Source organism: Venturia canescens, chromosome 3 (assembly GCF_019457755.1).
Source record: "Venturia canescens isolate UGA chromosome 3, ASM1945775v1, whole genome shotgun sequence".
Lineage (NCBI taxonomy): Eukaryota > Metazoa > Arthropoda > Insecta > Hymenoptera > Ichneumonidae > Venturia > Venturia canescens.
Window position 1 is genome coordinate 4445498 of NC_057423.1, and position 24612 is coordinate 4470109.

The 24612-nt window shown below is 42.5% G+C and overlaps 2 protein-coding genes across 3 annotated transcripts; one reads left to right on the top strand and one right to left on the bottom strand.

Annotated features, from left to right (window-relative positions):
• The first annotated feature begins 481 nt into the window (after positions 1 to 481).
• Positions 482 to 7321, top strand: LOC122408584 (uncharacterized). The gene is made up of 3 exons (XM_043415442.1): positions 482 to 830; positions 4271 to 4444; positions 5906 to 7321. Exons 1-3 carry the CDS (start codon positions 758 to 760, stop codon positions 6148 to 6150), a joined length of 492 nt encoding a protein of 163 aa, XP_043271377.1. The 5' UTR covers positions 482 to 757; the 3' UTR covers positions 6151 to 7321.
• An 810-nt stretch (positions 7322 to 8131) lies between these two features.
• Positions 8132 to 23254, bottom strand: spz3 (Spaetzle domain-containing protein 3). 2 transcript variants are annotated; one of them, XM_043415440.1, is made up of 8 exons: positions 22177 to 23254; positions 18184 to 18353; positions 17078 to 18080; positions 15030 to 15279; positions 9953 to 10077; positions 9485 to 9751; positions 9274 to 9399; positions 8132 to 8944 (listed from the first exon to the last, which is right to left on the bottom strand). In XM_043415440.1, exons 3-8 carry the CDS (start codon positions 17659 to 17661, stop codon positions 8740 to 8742), a joined length of 1557 nt encoding a protein of 518 aa, XP_043271375.1. In that variant the 5' UTR covers positions 17662 to 18080; positions 18184 to 18353; positions 22177 to 23254; the 3' UTR covers positions 8132 to 8739. The 2 variants fall into 2 exon arrangements, with proteins under 2 accessions (XP_043271375.1, XP_043271374.1); XM_043415439.1 differs by lacking the exon at positions 18184 to 18353.
• Between the last annotated feature and the right edge of the window lie 1358 nt (positions 23255 to 24612).

The window sequence follows — 24612 nt, forward strand, 5'->3', positions numbered from 1 at the left end:
GAATTTAAGGATAGAGTTTCCACGGTTTTGCTACTTTGAATAAAATTTCAATTAGTACTGTATTCTGCTGTTGACTCTGACGATGAGTCACTCCTCTCTTTATATTTTGCTTGAATAATCACCATATTTTGAATCTTATTTATCGAACGCTAGGAAGTCTCCTGTTTAACATTCCCCTAGAAAAATCTCCACTGGAAATATGGTCATTAGTTATCGTTCGTCTTTCTCCATCGCTGAACTTCCGAATGGTTCGTATCTTCGTCGGGAGCCTTGGAGCGTAATCACATTCGAATGGTGTACGCTCCTTTTTTGCTATTCGTTCTCGTCTTGACTCCTACTTCTGATGCGATCTTGAATCTTCTGGGGCAATGGAGCTGGGAGTACATGGTGGGGCTCGTGACTCTCCCTTTCTCGATCTGCGTCGCTCCCGGCCCGAGTCCCTCTGGTTCTGTCTCCGTTGCGGAATACTACGTTATAATAACGTACGCCGGCAAAGGAAGCTGGGAGTGTCATTATCCGAGCTTTCCGAAGTGCATCCTTTGCACGCTAAGTTTTGTGCCGGCAAGACTCGAGCATCACAGTTCTGCCGCGGCCACCGTCCGGATCGGTCTTCTCTATAGCGCACTCTCGATCGTTTCCTTTTTCCATTAATCTCAACGAGACGTTGAAACAACGGAACAACTCATTTCGATCACTTTCCATCGGTTATTTCATCCGCTTTCGTGCCTCGTTAACTCGAATAACCAAAGAAAACAAGATGGGATTAAGACTTAACTTCAACGCTTGCGTGGCTTTCGCTCTTTTGGCCCTTGCCGCCAACGTCCAGCCGGGTGAGTAATTGAAAATTTCATTTGTATGATTAGTTTTTTTTTCATTCAACTCCTACGTTAAAGTCAGAAAAAACAAACGATCGCTCTGCACGAGTTTATTGCTTGCGAGCATCGTCGAAATTCAACGATAAAAAAATATCAAATTCGTTGAAACGTCGCTAGAGTCCTCATCTTCTCGGGTACCCTTCGAATAGATTTTCAATTTTCAAACCACAGACGTTAAATAAAAATGTCACCAAGTTGTAATTAACTCGTCAATATTTATTGATTCAAATATGTTTTTTCAAACATTAAAGACTTCGCAGCAAAGTAAAAACAAAAATTCAAAAATTCACAGTCAATAATAAACCATTTTGAAGATGAAATTCCACTGATTTGATAACGTGAATATTATTATTTATTATTAATAATAAAAATATTCAAAACAATGCTCAAAGTATTCGAAATTTTGAGAAAGTCTGGAATTTTATTGCGTTCATAAATCATTCGACAATATTTGACTCGATGACGTATTTTACTTAAAAATTCTTTTATAACTTCTAACGTGCTGTAATATTCGTGAAAAATGAAAATATCGAAGTCGTTTGAGTTCAGTAGACTCTCGCAGTAATTACGCATTTTATCAAAACTCGTCTTGCCCGTAACAGGTCTCTAATCAGTGCGCGCAGCGGACGAGCATTTCATTTTCCCTAAAGCTGGCTCACGTTTTAAAAATATCTTTATGTCAGCGTAATGAGCTGTCTTTATCGAAAATACTCTTCGCCTGTACCACTGATTAGGGGAGAGTTCATAAATAAATTTAATTACCAGAGGTTAGTATAGAAAAACACTCCCATGGGCGCAGCATGCGAATAATGATGGAGGCTTAAAAAACTCCTCAATTATTAGGTTCTAGATCTTTGAAATATTCGCTATAAACGGGCAACAGCGAGCTTAGTAATCGATCCACAAATTTTTCGTGCTGGTCAAACGAAAAAGTTGACCCAGAAAGTATTTTCGCTACACAAAAAAACGACGCAAAACCAAGGGAACCGAATAATTTGAGGAGAAACAACAAACCTGAAGCCGAGAGTGACTGAGAACATCAAAATTGTTCCAAGGAGCCAATGACCAAAGATTCATCCTCCACAAAACTGTTAGCAATAATCTGAATGAGAATGAACGACGATCGTATGAAAATTGATAAATCGAATAAGTATTTGAAGTGCTCGACACTCCGAGCAGCCAATGAGGAGCACGAAACTTTCTGTCCCCCTTTCCGTGTACACTCGGTCTCATGTTTCCTGGCATTCGCACGAAGGAGCTCGTGCGTAACGAGAGCAAGGCGAACGTAAAAATGTACGAGTTTGAAGAAAAATAGTTCAGAAGAAATCTCTGGATATTTCTGTAATTTGAGGTTCGACTTTTTGCCGTACAAAAAAGTAGAGCGATTATTTATTGATGCGAGGCTTGTGCCAGCCCCAGGCGAAGTGGCACACGCTTTCGATGGCGATCGGAGTGACTCATGCTCCATCGCCGCGCGACTGCGAGGATACGCTTTTTTCAATCGTAATAATGTGCTTGAAAGAGCTCACCGGTTGATGAGTCGATTGTTCGTCGTGTGTGTATCATCGCTGCAAGCAAAACCAACGAATCCATTGATGGCGTCGTTATATTACGTAAACGCACGCGATGCGCTCATCGCCGATGAGCAACCTCGCTGGGCTACCCTTTCAGGAAAAAGCCTTAATAAACATAGGATAGCGTAATAATGACGTTGCGTATATATCCATGTCTCCAGGGTTAACCACTTATTGTTGAATAAAATAAGCGTGTTTTGTCGTCCTTTTGAATCTATGAACCGAGTGACGTAAATCCGAGAGGGAATTCCGGTATTTCGATCAAAGGTGGGAATCCTGGCGGTGATTTTGGCTGTTGAAACGAGTTTTATCGTGGATTTCGGTCACTCGGCAACCGGCAAAAAATATTTATTCGAAAACGAGTTTTGTGAAGAAAGCATCCTTATTGCAAATTTTCAATCGAGGACGTAGTCGGAGCTTTTTTCCAGCGATCGCAAGTCACCTCGAAAATTTGATCTTCGAGTACTCAAAGCGAGGCTGAATCGCTTGCTCCTTAGACAATGCGCAATAAAATAGCAAGAATAAAATACTGCCGAAGAATATTGAGCGTTCGTTACTCGATTCACGCCCGTCAGTCATAACTGCGGGCCGCAGCTAAGCGTGAACCTTGATCGTGAGAAACTGCGCGCATCAAACGGGAAAATATTTCCGAGTCCATTGTGTCGGAGGTAAAAACAACAAATCTATGAGCGTAAAGATAAAGTGCGGTTTGCATTTCCGTGTTCGTAGGATATTATCGCACTTGAAGAGGGCGTGTGACGAGCCGGGGACGATCCCAGGGTCTCACGACACCTGTTACGTCGCAGACTGTGAGACCGCTTCCTTGTTCTTTTCACTTCAGCTTCGTGTAGCGAACTTTTTGCTATTCTGGGACCGCGCCTTCGGTCTTTAGGATCTTTCGGTCCTCCATTTCAATCGGATGCCGTAATCCGATTCGTTCACAAGCGCCTTCAGGCATGACCGAGGTAAAAATACTCCTACGTGCTCAGCCTTAAGATCGCGAGTGTCGATCCGCTCGATCGCGTTGCCTCGAATGTTTTCTTCGGTTCTTTCAACTCCCTCATTCTCTCCGCTACAAAAAGTTGTTTATTCTCTGGTGCTAGCTCATCTCCGACGGGCCAAATGCCCGCGTGGACACAGCCAGGTCCCGCGTTCCTACAAACTTTCATATTCGTAGGCTCGCTCGGAGTATGCACCTTGGGAATCGCTGTACGAGCGAGTTATTTTAAACTGGCCATTGGAGTCCCGTGCGCCAGCCTCGTAAAGCAACAACGCAAGGTGCGTTTGCGCAACACTTCTATTACGTTGGTTTTATATGTTGCTTATAAATATACGTTCAGGAACTCGTTACACACGCAGCTTAATCATCGCGGCGTAGTATTAGCTGCGGATGGTCTGTTGCGATTGAAACTGACACCGCGAATGCCAATGCTCAAATTACGATTGATTGAATTTAATGAATTATCGTCAGTGCCATTCAGTACGACGGATCGAGCATAAAAAATGACTTCCGTTCGAATCGATGGGGAGAAATACGAGTTTAGAAATTCTAGAGACCCCGATCGAAATATCCATTTTCAGTGGAGGTTTTGCTGCTAGAATTTTTCAAATGCACGCTCGTGTGCACCTGTTGATGTTTCCTGAGCGCGCAAACTCCCGACGACACCTGTTGTTACCTCAGAACTGCGTTGTTTGCTGATTGAGCGTCATGCCTGAGGCCAGCCTGGTCCGATCGCCCGAATTGTTTTCAGTCGTGAATTATTAAATCCTGGGAATTATCAAGTTTTTCAAATATTTTTTAAATTCGCTTTTGATTCACAGGCTCCGCCATCAAGTGCTGGGTCTGCACGTCGACGATGAGCAAAGATTGTGGCGATCCGATGAACGCCACCGAACACAATCGCAACTTCCATACACGAGACTGCGACGGAACCATTTCTCCAAATACCTATGGATACAACGAGAAAAACGTTTGCAAAAAGATCGTTCAAAGAGGTAAATACCGAATCCGCATTCACTTACCGCTGCTCCAATTTCCTTTTCACTAGCATCGCTTATTTCCCGTGAAAATCATATTCTCATTCTCGAGGGTAAAACGAACTAGAAAACTTACTCGAAGACTCAATTGTTCAACCTCGGGCTGGCTGTGCGAAAGTCATTCATTTTTTATCGCCACTTTCGAGCTGCACAACGCGCCACGGAACTGAACTCCGAGTGCTGCGCCTAAAATGCACCGAACCACGAAATTGATTTCTCGATGAGAATAAGAGAGTCGGACTTGACGTGTCAACATTTCAGGCTCTTGGGACGAGTCCAGAGAAAAACATGGTGCGATGGAAGAACTTCCTTCGTAGCAGTTTAAACATTTTTTCTTTCAAAGTTTTCGAGTAATCGTGAACTCTGATGAATAATGATTCTAAAGAATTCCAAATAATGGCCAAAGAACAGCCGAGATTCAGAGGGCAACAAAGACAAATAAAATCGCTTGTTCTTCTTGCGATGATTTGATGTTGAAACGAGAAATCTTTTCATCCGACGATGACGCAGCAACGAGTCTTTTTCCGTGTCTTCGCGAGTGTCAATTTTCTCACTAAGCACGTCCTCGCGGCGTTATGACAATCCGTCTTTTTCCACTTAATAGTATTCAACCGAGACATTCAAAAATAGTCTGATGCTCGAGACGTGACTCATATCATTCGCACTCTCTCTCTTTTTCATCATTATTCCACATTACACACGCATAAAAAACAGAGAGAACGCGAGTCTGAGACAGTCTGAGATGCACGAATAACGCCGAGCGAAGATTACGATAATTAACTCGTGCTTAGGTGAATCCCAAGGACAATGCCACGCCCGAGACTTCAGCGTGAGACGCAAAAGACTTGCCTCGGACCTCGGCATTATTTTTGTCTGGGAATCAAATACGCGCACGACGTCCAATTGCTCTTATACACGAACCATTAAAACTCGAGCCAAAATCCAGTTGAACCATCGAAAGAGGAAATTTAAAAGCAAAATAGTTCCAACGAACGGGAGACAAAATTGCTGGATTTTTTTCATTTTTTCAAATTGCCGCTACGAAGGTCGAACTTCATTTTCTGAAGACGAAAAAATCGAAGGAAAAAACGTATTTCCAATCGATAACTGAAAAATTCACGATTTCAATTTCTTTTTCAACCTCAACACATTCGAAAGAATTTTTTGAGATTTTTTAAAAATTTTCTGCCCCCTGAGCTTTGTTGGAAAAATAATTGAATGTGTACGAATCCTTCAATGATCTAATCAAACGTTCAATAACTTCGACTGGGTTTGGCTCGCATTGTTGAATTTCCAGTTTACATCCGTAATGACCGCTCCCACAAATTCGTGCACGCAAAATTTTCAGTGGCCTGTATTTGAGCATGAATTTGGGCTTCGAAAGGTTCATTTGTTGAGTGAAATTTTGTATTTTTCTAGAAAACGGTCAAATGGTGATCGTTCGATCCTGCGCCGTCCCGAATCCGGAAGAGCGTGACATCGCCAATGGGCCATGTGGACCCCACACAGCGACACAGAGCAGTGTATCGATTGAATCGTGTCACATTTGTAACTCCGATTATTGCAACGGTGCAAGCTCCATTTCCGGAATTCAGATGTTCCAGGCCTGCGCGGTGGCTCTCTTGACCTGCGTGCTCTCGCCCTCGATTAGGTCGTTCTTTTAGTGTGTGAATTTTCAAACTTTCTTTTCTTTACCGTCGGAGAAGCCAAATCGAGAAGCGATTAACGACGAAGGGAGTTTTTCGTCTTTAACGCGACGACGGAGGAAAGTAACTTAAGCGAATTATATCGAGCCGGATTTCCTTCTCGAAACATACGTTTTTTTAAATTCGATACATAAATATTGTACGTAAAGTAGACTTGAAAGATACGACGTGGATTTGCGAATCGTGACTGCACCGAAGGTACAAAAATGTCGGATTTGCAACGTTTCTTCGCCGCATTATCAATCTCCAATAAATATTATTAATATATTTCAAATATATTCTCATTATAAAGATCAAAGAGTGAAATTTTCTTTTCGACACATTGAATCCATGCTGCGTTTTGGGCATTTGTAGGAATACGATCTCTCATGGAATGGAAAACATTTTTATACCTTTCCCGCAAATTTTTCGCCATTGTTTATCTCACATTCTGTCCGAACGATTGTTGCTGTAGAAACATTTTTTCCAAAATTGCAAATACATATTTTAACGATTTTATCCTTTCCTTTAATCCTCTGCACTTTTTTGTATTATTAGATTTATTATTACTGTTATTATTATTATCTCATAATTAATTATTATTTATCTCTTTCTTTGATATAATCTTCACCGTCTCTCTTGATTTTCTATCACGTTTTCTTTCTATTGGTTTTACGAAGTATACTTTTAAAACCGTGTACGTGTTCGTGAAACGTGGCTTATCAGGAATCCGTCCAGATGATAGAATCGCGGCTCATCGAGTTTCGGAAGCTTTGCGAATGTTTTTTTTCACTCTCAAAAAAATGATTATTTAAAGCTTTTGACCGAGTATTAACGGAGACTAAAATCGAGTCAAGAGATCCGATCGAATCGGAATCGAGATTTGACGCAGACTCTCTATTCAACGGTGCATTTAATGACGAAAAAATTGAAAATTTTCGTACTTGTCGTACCTCTTTGGATTTATTTGCCCAAATTGTATAATCTTGTTGGAAAAAATGTCGTACTTTTAAGGTATTTTTATCGAGCGAAAAGAATTTTCTTCATTTTTACGAAATTTATTATTCAACAGATGACTTTTTCTGTGTTGAGTATTTTCTTACCCGATACCAAGTGTGTGTGTTGTTTCAATAAACTTTGTACACTTTCAGTGAACTCGACGTTATTGAAATTCCTCGATGACGCTATCGACGAAGTGAATATTGTTAATGCGAAACTCGCACAAAATCCTCCGTCGTCATATCTCTGTTTTTATTCCTAATCGCCAAGGAAGAATTTCATTGACACAAAAAATTATTCAATAATTCAAGTGCTTTAAACGAATTCAGTAAATCAGAAAAATCCAGTGCAAATCGTACGAAACATTGCTTCTTCCTCCAATTAACATTTGTCCTTTTTCACCGCGCTTGGAACTGCGCGTTTCAAGTACAAGTATGATAATTATCTCTGCTCAAGGTCGCAATCAGTTCCACGACGATGAGTATGATATCATCTTTGAGTATCGCAATTGCGAAGTAGTGAACGATGATATAATCAACGAGACGACGCATCAGTTTTCACAGAAAGTCTTGAATTGTTATTATTTCCGAGAGAAAAATCGATAAAGAAACGGAAAAAAGAATTCGAAACACCAAGAAATTTCAAAGGATTTCTTTTTCGTACCGCACCATTCGGGAGTGCCATCGATCGTGGGCTGACGTTAATTTACATCTAGGAAAGAGTGTAAATAGCTCTGAGGAGCGTGCACGCGTGAATGGTAAATTGGAGAGCTGTGGAGAGAGGGAAAATTCATTTATTTGAAACGCTTTTTGCTCCGATAGTCGTGAACTCTTTTGCCGACAGAAGAGGCTCGACCTCGATCGATACGAAACTGCAATTCTCGAAGATAAAAAGGGTCTTGCGTCAACATCAACGGTCGGATAGTGCAAACGGAAGCAGGAAGTTGGATGAATGTGGCTGATTTAAAAAAAAATGTTTATTTTGGAAAAATGTGATTTACACCTTAATTACGAGTATATCAACGATGACTAAATATATTTTTTCTCTAAGTGGAGTATGAATAGGAAATTTTCATAATGAAACATTGCGAGATCTGCTTAGGGCTTAAAAAATAAGGCAAAACTTGGAAAAGTGAGATTTGAATCGATTCGTTTGAAAGGTGATGAAATCTAGGCACTAAAAATTTCTCTAACGTGTCCTCAGTTCGTTGAAATACATTAACACTACACGAGATTTCTGTACAATCACGAAACGCAAGCACCGCGCTTGTGCTGAATTTCATATGCGGAGGAAAAAAGTCGAAAAACTTGTGACGAAACGTAAATATTTAAGCGTCCATTCGTGATTCGCTGCTTGAATTCTTTGGACTCGCAGAAGAAAGGAGGATCATTGGAGTCCTCGACGAGGTTTTACGAGTTTTCTCGAGCTTCGAATTTCGTCCTACGTCACAAAATACTTCGACAAAGTAAACAAACCGCTCCAGTCCTTTCCCCAGCTTTTTCAGTGTCGACGTAGCTTTTTTCTCCTCTCAAACGCACTTTTCGGAGATGAGAAACAAACGAAAGTGTCTCAATTTCGATTGGTCTGCTTCGGCGAGAATATTCGACTCGCTGCGCTCGTCGGTTCGCATCTGCAGACGCAACACGACGGAAAAATGAACCAGTCCATGAAGATACCTTTGCAATCGTCGTCTGGATCGTAAGCCAACAGCCTGTGCCACTTGTACTTTTGCTCGCAACCGCATTCACCGTGGCAACGATTCGTGTGTGTTTTTCTACAACAAATCAAGTAACGAGCGATCAACTTCACTCACAAATCAATTTGACAACGTCGCCACTTTTAACTTCACTTTCGGCAATGGAAATGTGAAAAGTTTTTAACTCAAAAAAAAAACAAAATCGAAAAGCACAATAATGTTTCGAAACAGCACGAGGAAGGATTTTTTCCGGAATTTAAAAAACTAATTTAACGATAATTTTATGATATTCAGATGAGATTTTCAATGAGATTTTTTTTTATTAGCAATTTTCGTCGATTCCTGCAAATTTAGCGATTTTTTAATATTTTGACTTTCGATTCCCGATGAACGATCGAAATACTAACGTGCACATTTCCTGGTGGATCGCCTGTTCGAAATGTTGGGTATTGACAATAGCTCGAGTTTTAGCAGCGCTGTTTTTCGCCCAATAGGGAGTGACGATTTCAGCTTTGGATTCACAAGCGTCGATGCTGGAATGAATTTGAAAAAAACATCAAAATATAAAAAGGACTGTAAAGTTTCGAGTTTTTTATTTTTGTGCATTCGAAATATTACCGTCCACTCTCGTTTCCACCAGCATTCACACTGGTTTGTCGCGTCTTTCGAGCTTTGCTGAAAATCGAATCGCCACCTTCGATGACAGGATCGTCGTTGGCGTAGCGTAAGCTCGGGCCACCATCCGGTTCGCCGAACTTCGCGTTCCTCCGTCTTCTCCTGCCAGGCTGGTGACTCGGAGGACCAAAATCCTCGTCCATCTCGAACACCCCGTACATTCGTTTCATGAGAGCTTTATTTTCATCTATAAAATGTTCTATTCGATCGCTGCACAAAAAGCACATTTCGGAATTGAATTTTCCCCTCGGACTTAGTCGAAATGAGCCGTAAAAATGGGAGCCAAGTTTGAATAAATTCGAAGTTAATCTTAACGAGTTCTGGGGCACAGTGAAAAACGGTTTCACCTGAAACTCCAAGGCCCCCGGAATATCGCTCGTTCGAGTTTATTTAATTCGGGAATTTACTCACGTGGGATAAGTTTTGCCAGCGGTTGGGCAATAAAGTTGATGGTATCTCTTGATGCACGGTGTCCCCTTGACAAGATCGCCTCGCAACTCGACTCCCAAAGCGACCGATAATGCGGTCCAGAGAATCTGGAATAAGATGGACGTCGCCGATGAGAAATGGGAGATCGGAGCGATCATTAAAAACGAAATCGGTTATTTCGTCTATTTATAATAAAAATCCTTTCGAAACATCGACATTATATTGACATTTATCACTTGGTTGGAGAACAAATTTCACTATTTATTCGGAAGCAGAATTTCTGGTCATCGCCAGTATAAAAACAACAATTTTCTCTTCCAAGTTTTATTGACCCCCAAAAAATATCGTTTGGTCCGCGCGTCAGCGGGCGGCGAAAAAAAAGATTCGCAACATTTCGAATTTGAAGTGCGATTGAACATTTGGAGCGAAACGCGCCTGGTACGAAGCACTCAGAGGTGTATCGATTCAAGGTTTTTATGCTAATTAGACGAAACCTGCGGTGCAAAAAATAGTGTCGACGGGTTTGCCGACCCGGGCTGACAACCTCGGTCAACTTCGCGTCGCAGGTACAGCGTCAAATGAGATACGACAATGTTCTTTACCGTTGCTGCAACCAACTCCCGTCCTGAGGTGCCTTTTTTCATCGTTAACAAACGTAGTCGCACGCTCTTGCGATCGTATAACTCGCGAGATAAGGATTAGTGCAATAGTTAACTGTCAATTATCGAATCGACTATGAGAGTACACGCTCGGCCTGAATAATTTGAGTCCGCACGACCGACTCCGGCTTTGCTGACGAAAACTATCGGGAATGATAAATGCGAACCGCGATAAAATCGATTCCTGACAACTAATTAGTCATTTGTACAGTAATTCCATTGGAACGAGCACCGAGAATGGGCTCGAATTCATTTCAATTTGTTGAACGGCATTAAACACTCCGCAGAGAACAAGCGATTCGTTCGAGGGGGGAATTGGAAAAATTAGATCGGAATATTAAAAGGCTCTTTGAAGTGTGCACTCAGCTTGAGGCACCTCAAAATCTACAATTCTCTACAGCCTATAAAAACGAATCACGGATGCGTTCGCAGCCGCTGCATATTTATGAAGGTCGGTCCCGAGACGATCATCTCAAACTTTATTAGAAGTTATAAAACGACGCGTGAAGCCGGGATCAAATCATACAACGCGTTTACATGAATGGGCTATTGGGCCATTAAACATTTTGGAATCCGTGATAACGACAAATAATGTGTTTTAAAAAAATTTTGAATTCGTTTCAAAGTGCCAAAAGTTTGTCCAAATTGTTTATCAACAACTTTTAGGATTTTGCAATGATCGAAAATCAACGTTCGCATCGTTTCGATAGCGAAATTCACCAGGTTTTTACTGGCCCATTCAGTGCCTCAATTCCAGTCCTATGGAGCTATTGGTATTGGAAAATTCCAAAGTTCCTTCAAGATCAAAATACTCTCGTATATGGTCCCGCAATTAGTCACTCAACGGAGGTTCAAGTGTACGAACCGCTCCTATGTAAAGCGTCAAACAATTGCGGAACCGTGAGCACGATTTACACCGGAAATCGGCGTCGCGTCATTGACGAGTATCGGCCCACGAGGAGATACGTCAGAGTGGGTGTCATTGAATACTCGACAATACGATTTGCGGCCATTTCTCCGTGACTTCTATAAATATATCGGTCTCTTAAAGTAGTTCGGCCGTTGTATGACTAGTCAGGTTTGCAACTATTTTATGCTGATTAATTTCAAGTCTAAATTATTAATAAAATGAATACACGCTTGAATTGAGAATATTTTTATCATGAGAATGTAATAAAATGCTTTTAAAAATATCATAAAAGATCAAATTTATACTTCAACTAGTTAATAATTATTGAGTCGGTGCCGGTGACACTTTAAATAAATACACATAACCTAGAGAACATTTTTGTTGTGCGAAAGAAAGTTTATATCTGTGTAATGGCACCGAGAAAAAGAAATGGTCAATTGATTAAAAAAAGAGCACGTGAGCCAGTCTGAAAAATAAATTTGATGATATTCCAGCGATTCCCGAATTTGCCCCAAGTTCAATCAGCTGTTACCAGCAGTCAACGTAATGACTGGCATCCGCTTTCGACGCGTCAAAAACTAAAGTTTTTTCGTGTTTTCTTTTTCTTAAAAGCTCCGTAAGGTAATGTTTTTTTAAAGGAACGGAATCTGTGATAAATTTTCTTCGCGATATAAACTTTTCCGAAGCTCCAACACCGTACCATTTTTTCACAATTAATATTATTGTGAATTCTCCCATAGGGTGCCGTGTCAAAAACTCAAAATTATAAATGAAATCATTCAAAATTTTGCCCCGTAAGAGACCCCGGAACTGTGCCTATCGTCATCAGGAGACCTTACCGTACTTTATCGAACGGCCGAACGACTTTAAGGGGTCGGAGATCGTGGTCGATTGATCTCGATACCCGAACTTAATTCATAGACGTTCGTTATTTTCCGATTCGACCATTCGCCCGTTTTTCAGAGTTTTTCGATAGATTTGAGAAGTTGAGAGTGCGAGAATATCGGTGAAAGATTCGGAACGGTTGGGACCTCGCAGGCAAGATCGCGACATTGAATCGATCCGCCGTTTTTCCGCGTGGCCATCCGAGCATCGTCTGCTCTCTCTTTTCTCCCGCCGAATTGGATCCTCATATTTCGCAAACTGATCAAATCAACGATTTTTTTTCGAAACGAATTAATAAAAGTATCGAAGCAGTGGCTGTTACGACTCCAAGATTCCGTCGCAAGCGTTTTTTTCGCCCCGGTCGATGGAATTCATTGATAATATCAAAGGCGAGGGCGTTACTTTTCCATTCAGTTTTATTCGAAAGGTTTCTGCACCTCCTCAAACTTTGTAGTTTTTTTCCTGATTTACGAGGACCCCGCGGCGCAACTTCGTTTCGATAACTTGTACCGGCGCCCGATTAAATCGAATCCCATACTGTCTCATCTCTGTTTTCCATTTTCATTGCGATTTTATACAGTTTAAGTACGTTGAATCGTACGTCAGTTTGAAGACGTCGTTAATGGTGCGGTAAATCCCGACTCTCGATCTTTTACGATCAATGAAACTTTTCGATATTAGTCTCTCGCGTTGCGTTCCCGTAAAGAATATATTCTCGCTTTTTCTTATACCGTGGCGTCGTCAGAGGTCTTGGAATATGATGAATATATCGATACGAAAAGTCAGAAATCTCGTCTCGAGTTCATCCTTTGCCGTCTGCTTCGAGAGATTCTTCGTTGTATCGAGCGAGCGGTGGAATTTTTATTTTTTTTTAATTCCTTCAAGGATTGAAATGGCTACTGTTGAGTCATTACGCAAATAAATGTCTCAATCAGCACCGTCGTCTCCCAAGTGGCGAGTGAAGAACAAAATCCATTAAGATTTTAAACCGAATTTTTTATGCGCGCTTTATTGAGAATAATTTTCAACGAGAAATTGCTTATTTTGGCACGAAACTATTTTCATTTTTTTTAGCGAATTGCGCCCCCTGCAAGGGGACGAGAGAAGGTTCGATTCGCGTTTGTACAAAGCGAGACCGTCAAGCCTAACTTACTACAAATACGAGCAAGCTCACGTAGGCGTACGTATATGACCGAAAAGATATGCATCAGCGTCGCAGGATCGAGGTACACATTCCCATCACGTCGTAACTCTTTCGCATCGGTTTATTTCACTTGACGCGTACGAACGTTCGTGAATTTCTTTCTCCGTGGATCTCGGGTGCTCCGCGGTGCGACGAATACGAGGCATTTCAGCCGGGAGGGTCGAATCGGTTCGTCAAAAGTTGGAAAGCTTCGCGAATCAGATTCCGTCCAGAAAAGCCACGATCCAATCGATTTCACGGGCATTTCAAACGGACAGAAAAATATTGTGAAACTGAAGAAGTTAGAGAATCCAAGAATGACTCGATGCGAGCGTGAAACTCATTAAAGAACACCGCGAACGAGGAATCAATCCTCGAAAAGACTTTTGGTGAAGGTAAAAATGAAGAGTTTATTCGTCCCGAAGTAGCCCATGCTCGTGCACTCACGACGATGAGAATTCGCGTCGTCTGTGACGACGACGTGCTCGCAAGGAAATGTCACGCGGGCGTGTACGAATAAGAAGCAGTTATCATGGCATATAGAAGCTTATAGCTTGTAGGAACTACACGTGGATATGCATAGAATGAAATAACATAGCACACGGTCCTACAGCGATATGTGAGCAACGAAAGGGGCCAGAGCTACGAGCGCGCTGGGGTGTAATTGAAAAAAAGCCGGGGGCACGTTCCACCTTTCGAATTCCCAAACGAGTAGAGACGCGTGGCTTTTGCCTGCTGAAACGTGCGCACATCATCAACATCCTCGATCTTGTTCGCGTACAACGATCCTTTGATATCGAAAATGCGGCTCGATTGCACGTGTACAAAAGACTCAGCGGATTCGCGGTATCGAACGATTATTATTTTGTTGATTGCTCGAAGCAGAAACGTGCGATGACGAGGATGCTCTTTGAAGCCTCGCAACTTCACCAGAGCCTTCAACTTTTCCTGGAGAACTGACTTTCTCGAAGCTCACAAGTTTCCGGACGAATGACCAAGTTTTGAAGACACGAAGATTCTCATTTTTTAGTGAATTCCTTAAATAATTTGAATATTTACAAAATCGACTGTTCATTTTTGGCTCGAAGGAAAGCTTTTCCATTAGAATCAATCTGATTTTCACCTTACAGAGATGATGGAATCGACGAAATAAACTTTCGAATAATTTTGATGACAGCTTTGATTTCTCACATTTCCTTGACTACTGTCAAATGAATGTTGACAAAAGTGATTCGATAGAGAAACACTTCGTCTCCGAAAAGGGTCGATTTTGGTTCAAGCAATCGAATTTCTTCGGTTTTAATGCGACATGTTTTCGTTTGCAATGATGATTCTTGGAACTAATAAAATATTTTATCGTCACGGCGGCCACATGAATATGTATTTATCCTTATAATGTATTTAAAGAGATTTTTTACTCACCGGTATTTGCACGAAACTACCATTGTTCAGCTGCGGATACGAGTATAAAGGTACGACCGGGACGGTACCGTTTTTTACGTATATCGGGCCCTGTATCGGTGTGACACGAGTATTTTTCGGCATATCCGCAGCCTCGTCATCGTAATAATCCTCGACATTACTCTCGTCGTCATCGTCGTAATCCAGAATCGCGTGGATCGAGGTTTTCGCGTCTGCACTACCGTAAGCACCGCCATTCACTCTCGTGTAGCTTTTCGGAAAAACAAGGTTAAAATGAAGTCATTAGAGATTCTCATATCTGCGACGATGATTCTTCGCGAGTATTTGTATGCGTTCAGTTTCTTCGGTTCAAACTTCCTACCGCTATTCCTATTTGCATATTTATTCGACGATGAATCAACCGATGGGTCGACTGAAGTTTGTAATTAATTAGTGCCTTGGTTCGTGGATTTGAAAATGAAAATATTTTGAATGATTCTCCATAAAACTGGAGCTCGTTCGCGTCATCGAAAAAATTCGTATTTTCATTGATGAGAAAACTAGAGCCATTCGAACGTAACGAAAAATGTAAAATGAGTAATCGAAAAAAAACAAGTTTTGCGCACTCTTCGAATATTTTCGAATTTGCATTTATTATTGGCCGATTCTCAGATTCCTCAACATGGAAGCTCGAGCTACGCGGTTGGAGGGCGAGAGCGAGAAAGGCGTTGAAGTGGCGAGGCGCGTCGAAGTGAGTAAAATTCACGAAAGCCGAGCGCGTCGCGGGAAGATATCGCATGATTATTACGCGTTCAATTATACGGCTGCGGTGCGGTTTTTGCGAGTGCTCGTGGCTGCTCCACAGGTGTAAGTATACATCTGAGAAGGAGCGCTTTCGCTTCGCGGGCTCGAGGTTTCGAGCAATGCGAGTATTAACTATCGACGCGGACAGAAGCAGCGAACTGTAATTGTGTGGTTAGCGAGGTAGAAAAAACGATTAAAGTTCAAGAAAAAGTACGCGAAGGGAGCGTTCGGGGAGGAAAGGGAGGGAGGAGGGGAGAGGGGGAGAAATGAGGTATTATTGTCTCGTAACTCTTTTGGCAAAGTCACTGGCGCCCGAAAAACAGACTCACTATATTTCGGGTTGTCTCCTCTTTCTCCTTTCGCGATCGGATTTCACGATTTCGACGCCTGCTCGCATATATTTATGTACATTCTTTCGTACGTGTGTCTGTGTCCGGCTCCGTATACGACGTATAAAGCGCTCATATAAACCTGAAAGTACGAACGTCCTGTCTCCGTGAGAGTGTACACATTATGCATATCAAATGGGAAGCATCCTGGTCGAGATTTCGTCGACAACACCCCGCCGCACATGTGACTTTCCCCGTATTTATTTTCGAGTAAAAGCTGACCCGGTAATGACGGAATTAACCGGGCGGACTGCGGTTGTTTTTTTCTCTTATTACTCCGAGAGCAATTTTTCATCGGCAAGCATATTTGCTGGCAGGCGAAAGAATCGAGCGTCGAATTATCCATGGCCCTGACCGTGGATCACTTTTTCGGCCAGGCGATCCTGCAGCTTCAATTTTTCAAAGGGAGCCAATTTATTCTCTCCTACGACTCATAAATCTCCTAATCATTTTATGCCGATTTCATATTTTGCCGATCGTTCCGTCAACGCGTGTGACGACGAGTTTTTTTATTCTGGATTTAAATCCCGCGTAGGCTCGAATGGAAACAATTTTGGTGCTCTTCGAAAGTCCAAACTCCGGCGATAGCCTGCGCCAGTTGGCTCGCGCCACAAGCTTTAATGGACCGAGGAATTTTTACTGCGCCCGTAACTCTTGAAGAAATTGAGATTTTTAAACCGATTCGCTTCTCTCTCAAGGGTGCAATCGGCTCTGCGGACCGAGCCGAAGTTACTTGCACGATTTCTCCTTGGACCGGAGCGAAATTTGGAAAAAAACAATTTATTTGAAATCAGACGGAATCGCAGATTTCATTCCGGGCCAAACGATCTCAAAAGCGCAGCTCGAAGATTGAAACAAAGGAAAAAAGTGACTCACCCGTCGTCGGGTCTCTCAGGGTAATTATCCTGCCCAACATTTCTGGAGTCATCGGCACTCGGAACACTCGCTGGAGGGTTTTGTTGAGGATGTGGATGTTCCTGATGATTGGACCCTCGAGTTTGTGATCGCGACGAGGGTTGTTCGTTGCTCGCTGAAGAAACGTGATGTCTGTTTTGTTGCTGTTGGTTCGTAGCCTGTTGCGGCACTTGTTGTTGTCTCGGCCGAGTCCTCCGAAAGTCTTGATTGTAATTGGCGTATCTGGTGTCCTGGTTAGTAGAGCCGGAGGAGCCGGAGTTGCCGAGATAATGGTGGCGATGTCCGGCGTACGATTCTTGGGCTCGGAGTTGTTGTTCTCTCTGGCGTTGTTGCTGCTGTTGATGCTGATGCTGGTACTGGGCCGGGGTGATGTACGGTTCGTTCTCGTATCTTCTGTCGTCGTTGAACGCCGGTGCGGGCGTCGGTGGCAAAACCGCATTCAAGCGTAAATTACTGATTGCCGATTGGGGAGTTTGGCCACCGGGGAAAGCGTACGAGGACGAAGCCGCCAATTGAAATGGAAAACTGAAGTTGGCCAGAGACATTCTCGAACAGTTGGACTAGAAATTTCAGTTTTTTCGAGAACGTCCGCTGCTCTCTCTCTCTCTCTCTCTCTATATCGTCGGCACTGCTGCAGTATTTCTTCCGGTTATTCGATGAATTTGAGCTCAGTGAACGTTCCTTGCCATTCGAGACAAAGCCATTTTGGCACTGGCGCACGTCGCTTTACGTTTCTTTGTTTTTCCTTATTTTTTCGTAGATTCAAAGGACTCTTCCTCACTGAACGAGTAAGGCGTCAATGTCGACCTCCATTATTTAGCCGAGAGCGAGCGTTTATGTCCTCTGCCTCGCGAGGACTTTCCGTATCGGGGTCCACTCTTTCAGCTCGATGACCTTGGAATACCATCAAGGTATTCGAGAGTACGAGCTACCAGGAAGATCGAAAAACCATTCTGCTCCGCGCCTGCGAACAAAAGGGTTCTGCGCTCATAAAAACCATTCGTTTCGTCACTTACGAACGCCTTCGAAATTCTGCATATTTATGCGACGACTTTGTTTCGTTATACCGTGTGTCAGTGATATTTCACTGGAAATGGGACTCGAAAAAGCCCCTCGTAACGATCATTAGATCTTGACATTTGCACGAGCCCAACATTCGCTTCGGTATGACTGTATATCCGAAAGTTTATTCCCTTAAAATCGCACCGACTAACTTTTCCTAACGAGTCTGCATAACCTGTACCAAGAATTACAATCGCGACTAACGCTATTATTTCAAATTGTGCAATCGTACTTAAGTTTTAATATGCATATACATCTGGAAAGTAACTATCACTGCTGGTTTTATATCCACGTTATTAAATGTATGTTAACGAGACAACCGGGTCCATTAGTGTATATTTATCCAAGCGTATTATTTAACATTGGCAACTTTATGATCAGGACATAAAATCAACCCTTCGTTCGTGGGATAAAGAAACACGGGGAGGGGGAGCGAATTCGCGCATTTTTCACGTTGCAGCTGCAATAAAACGTGGAAATTGGTGTCTCGCGGGGCAACAAAACTGTAAAAACATTTTTTTCATGATTTTTTCGTAGCATTTGGAGTTTGAGTAAAACGTCGGAATATGAAGAGAGTGAAAAACCACAATATTCCCATACGAATAATTAGATCACGCATCAGGAGTTTCGTGAAAGTTTTCACCGCTCCTACCGGAGGCGAAAAATAAAATTTGTGGTGTCCTGAATACGAACTGGTCCTGTCATTTGAATGTCATTTTCAGTGATGGGACCATTAGAACCGAAATAGCCAGGAGCAGTCTCAAAATAGAATAAAGTAGGCTGACGTTTGTCGACGAGTTTGGTGGACCTGCTCGAATCGTCGTACAACCGCGCGACTCGAAAGAGCGTCGATCTTCCGAAGGAATGAGTTTCACAATTTCAACCTGAATCAATCGTAGGGCGATTAATGAAATAATTTCCGAGTGGAAAAATATCTTGGCGCACGAAAGTTGACCGGACGAATCTTCTGTTAATTCATTCGTACTTATTACCTTGAAAAACATAATGAAGAAAAATGTCAAATTGATTATGATACGAATCCAATTATTAAACGCGCGTTGAAATACTCGTAGAATTTTAATGTCAAGATCGCCGAAAAAATTTGTACGACCGTCGAACCGGGCTTAATCCTCGTTTCGACATCCCAAAGTTTTACGATTCGACCTACCCGCACTTTCTTTCCAACGTATCTCGCCTCTTTGACACGAGACCAGAATGCCAAAAGCCAAAGTAGTATAGAATTTGTTTTCGGCTCAGGAATATCCCGCCAACGTGCCACGAACCTCCTCGCGCTCTAACGATTCTCGACACCTTCCGCACCTGCGCTCATTCACCGCACGACTCGGATCCTGGTCGCCTTTAATTACGTGACGAAATCATCGCCGACGATCAATAAAACATATTATCATTGCTATTGCGTCTATATATATGTTTGCTAATGATTTTATGGATCCAAAAGAGTCAACATTGACATTAGAACCTTTTTTTATTGTGCAGGCTGAATAGGACGAACACAAAGATACATTCCGGGTCGCGGAATTCTCTACCGAATGCGAGAAACATTCCGACTTCAAATAATTTTGTCGATCGAGAGGTAAAAAGATTCCTCGTCAAACATCAAAAAGTTCGAAATGAGAGGAATCCGAAGATAAAGTGAAATTGAGTAGAATATAAACTATAAACACTGCAAAAAATGGCTGTTTCCAGCCAAGAAAAATCCTCGTTGCACGATTTTCGAAAAAATGGTGAATTTCGAGTCTTTTTTGCGACTTTCAGGTGGTCTATTCGTATCCTAAAGTCGCTCCAGGCTGCTTAGTATACCGAAAATTTATTTATTGATTTCTCCGATACGAAGAAAGTAGACTTACTGGTCACGCATTTTTGAAGGGAAAGGCGGCAGAGCGAAAAAAAGGAGTAGCTCACATGCATATCGGATTTTTTTACATTCTCCTTTTTTCGGAGAGAAACGTGAGATCGCGCAGGGGGAGGGATTCGTATGTCGTTGGTGCGCATACACTCGAAAAAGCGAGGGAATACGTTGGAGTATAGTTGTGTGTTTATGCGAACATTTACATGAAAAGAAACCGCGATCGCGAGGAGAGAGACACGTATTTATATACTTTTGGATGGAGCGATCGAACAGTAGCCGGAAAGGCTGTCAGCAGCACCTGCTTCTCTAATTGACAAGCAATCAGAAGCTGCCTCTCCCGTGGTCACGATCTGGAGGGCATTTTTCTAATTACACCTTTATAAATCCGTCCTGCGCGAGAGCGCAGCGGAAAAAATAAAAGTCGATCTCGTCCCCGAGGCTTACATACGCCCGTTGTTTATTTTTTTAGGGAATTCAATTCTCAACGTTTCGAAAACGCCGTTGACGAGCGAGACCTCAAATGTGGTTGAAGGCTCGAAGATTTTGCCGGCGAAACCGGAGCTTTGGCCGTGCTCGTTGAATTAAAAACTTTCAAAAATAGAACCACCAATTTAAATAAAGAGAGGGAAAACGAAATAATAATGTGTTGGGATGACATTTGAGAAGCGATTTTTCGGAACGAGCCGCCGTACCGTCGTCACCGGTCGTCACATGTACAGAAGCGTGAACTCAGCCTCGTCCTTGTTGAATGATTAATGTATGTCTCTCGACGCATTAAAGAGGATTTGGGTTGTGGTGATTCGCGGAGTCAACGAGTTTATAGAGTTCGCGAAAAAGCACACAGCGATTAAGTATTCACTTTGTTCATTGATCGAGCAATATTTTTCGAGGCAGATTTAAAATTGATTTTTTATTCTTCGGATTTATTAAATCTTGATCGATGATTCCAGCTCGTCTCTTAATGGGCGAATCGGTAGGAAAAATTGACGAAGATTCGTTTCGAACGAATGTTCAAGTTTTTACAAATCTCTCGAACCATTTAATCCCAAGAATCGAACCTCCCAAGCATCGATCGGTTTGCGACAGTGCCTTTTTCTTATTTTATATCACTTGCAAAGCGAAAGTCCGATAAAGACACTTGGACTACAGAATAAAAGGTGTCAATCGCCATTGAAATTTCTCCGATTTGGATAATCGCCGAGCTCTCTGTAATATTCCAGCGTGACACTCTCAGCGTTTCTTCACGAGCTCGCGAGTCCACGTGTTCTCATCGTAATTATGCAACGTGCGGACGCGATCAACAGCGAGAAAAAGAGGCCCAACACACTGTGACGGAACGTGCGTGCGAACGAGACGAGGTTGCTACGAATAGACATCGCGAGTATATCCCGAGGCGAAGGGATTACTCAGAGAGACTCGTCTGCCTCGGAGACATCAATGATCAAAACGAATGAACGATCGAAAGCCGCGACAAACACCTTGAAACGAGAAAAACCGAAGAATTCTTTCCAAATTTTTCGCTCATGAAAACAAGATCGAAATGAAAACATGCGAAGCAACTCACGTTTCATCGAATTATCCGGAGCTTGGAAAGCTCCTCGACACAATTGTCTCTCGTTGCGCACCAATAACGAGCGATTAAAACGCCCAGCCCCGAAAAATACGAGACTCCAATCACTAACGTACTCTCGAAAAAATACTGAAAACACTGCCTCGAATCGATCTCAATACTTCGATCATCGATGCGCACGATTGTCACTGGGCTAGTGAAAAATAAAAGGAAATAAGGCGCTACGAAGCGAGGGAAAAATTGACCGAGGAACGTGTCCGCGTCTCCACTTTCTATCCGCTTTTCCTACACGAGTTTTTACGCATATGTTTATCCTCATATGGATAGCACGAAAGAGTACGAGATTGCATTACCGAGCAGAAGGACTCGACGAAAGATCGGGGCGTTGCGCAAGTCGGTAGTTTCGTGAAATCACGTCAAAATTTCGAGCCCGTACAGCACATGGAAACGTGGACATAAAAGAGCGGTGATGAGAGTATCGTTTCGGGCTTGTGACGTGTCTCTGGATATGCATACATGTAGTACATAATGCTTGTGTATATATTAAGGGATACGTACGTATAACGATAAGCTGCAACGTGTCACGTTATTTTGAAGTCACGAATGAATATCGAGGGAGCCGAGGAGCGAATTTCTCTGGGACGAGCGGTCCAATCCTCTGCCAGGTGGTTGCAAGGTTTTCGTACTTTTGAACTTCCCAAAAACTTAGTCTCGACGAGGATATTCCGGGAGAAATACATGGGACAACATTTCACGTTTGTTTATCTCGAGGGCAATCACTCCAATGGAATTTGTCGAATTTTTATCGCAGACGGATCGTTAAACGGATGAAAAATTGTCTGGAACCTCTCAGACTGTAAGTCGGAATTGTTCTCCGCCTTGACTAATTGATTGCAAAGTTTCCAAGCCGCAACGCGCTCGGCTAATCGCTGTTCGATTTAACTGAGCGGACCGCGTTGTTTTTTTCCAATGCGATACCACGGAAACGTGCGTGTAACGCTCGAGCGACGAGCGACAACTGAAAGAAACGTTACCGAGACCGCGAAAGGGATAAAGACCGCGAGTCAAAGCAAAAGAGAGAGAGATCGAGCGTGCGAGCTCGTGCTAGCCTCACTGAGCTGTAAGATTCGCTGGATGCTGTCCCTCCATACATACATAATCGGAGAGGCGAGCACTCTCTCTTTCTCTCTTTCCCTCTCCGACTCTCTTTCCAATCTTCCTTTCTCTCTTTCTTCATTCCAAAGGCTCTCGGCGATTTCATTCCTCGAAAATGAAGTTTCTTCTCTTTCTCCTCCTCCCTCCTCTTCGCAGAGCTCATTTTCATCGTAAGTCTCGATCGTTGTTTCTCGATTCTATCGAAACTCCTTCCATTTTTCTCTTCTTCTTTATTCAACTCGGCAGTTTCTGCTCCTTGCACCGTTTCCACTCCGCGGAACTCGATCCTTGTGAGCAACCAACGAAAGTAGATAAGCCCAAAACTCGAAGTCATTTCCGTTTGCGTCAACGAAATCCTGCACGGAGAAAACTGATTCGTTCTGTATAGCGAGGAATGTATTATTTTTCAAGAATTTTTTTAATATTTAACCACCGATTACAAACAGCATATTTCTTTGAATTTTACAATTTTTCGTCCCTTCAATTCTAAACTGCTTTATGTGGATTGCAAAAAGTGATGCACGTGAAAACTATATTTCGTTTTGTTCTACGAGTGTTATATTCATCGTGTCAGACTAGCACTTACCGATTAGTGGAAATTTATTGTAAATCACAAACTTTCACTGTCAGCATAGTAAATTCTATGATTTAAATATACACGAATATGCACCGAACATTTTACCGTGCATATACTTTTTTTCAGGATTGCTCGAGCATACTTTACAATATAAACATTCGAAGTGACTGAAAACATTTTTCACTATGCTTATAGAGAAAAAGATTTTCGAGTCTTTTGAATAAAAGGTATGAGTCTTTTTACTATAGTGGATAGAACAGTTCTGATTACTGCTCTTCGAATTAGTGCTGCATTCCAGGACGTATATGCACTGTCCCCGAGATACGCAATATCCTTAGTACTTTCCTCTAGAATTTTCGGCCTCGTTTTCTCCGCGTGAACTCGCGAACTCCACGACGCAACGTGTCACGAAGAATTCATAAACCCATTAAGAAATTCATTAAGAAAATTGTAATTTTCTCAAGATCGAAGATCGTGATTAAAAAAATGTTTGTTGCTTTTTCAGCGATTTCAATGGAACGTCAAAGCATTGAGAAATTGCGAGTCTTATTTTTGAACGTTCTGAGGAAAACTGGAAGCTGTTTTCTCACAAAACGGTGAACCGGTTTGCATCATTCTGGTCACCGAATCGTGTTGGACAAACGTAGTTTGACAGCTTCGGCGATCCCGATGACATTGAAAATCCAGCGAGGCAAATCAGCATAATAAACATTTTGAAAATGCAATCTCCCCGGCGGGATAGTCAACATTCGTGATTGATTTTGGAAGGCGTTTCTTGTATGCTCTCCCGTCTGGTGAGCACGCAAGTCACTCGAAACCGTGCTGGATCCGGGGAGCATCATCGTCGTTTATTTTCGTAGGCAAAGTGCACTTGGGCACAAAAATTTGAGACGTGAAACCGGCTGTAATGGTCCGGCAAACTGTGCGCACGTACTGATTCGTCAACGCGATACAACGACACGCGTTTCTGCACGATTTGAGCGCTAATGAGCAGAGCCTGAAATCTGGCCAATTCTAGTCTCGCAGCTTCGAGCCAAATAAGCGGAAGGCGGTCCTTGAATTTAATGGTTCCTTCTCGCTAGCGCAGATTACAAAGTGGAATTAGCCCGGCGGAAAAGATTCAGGAGTCCGCGAGCATTTCCGGCTTTCGCACAGCCGCGAAGCAGCGAGAGAGAGAGAGGCGTTTGCCCCCCGGGAGTGATTTACTGTATTGATGTACGATACGCACACGCGGCTCCAGATGTATGCAAAAACTTGTGCCC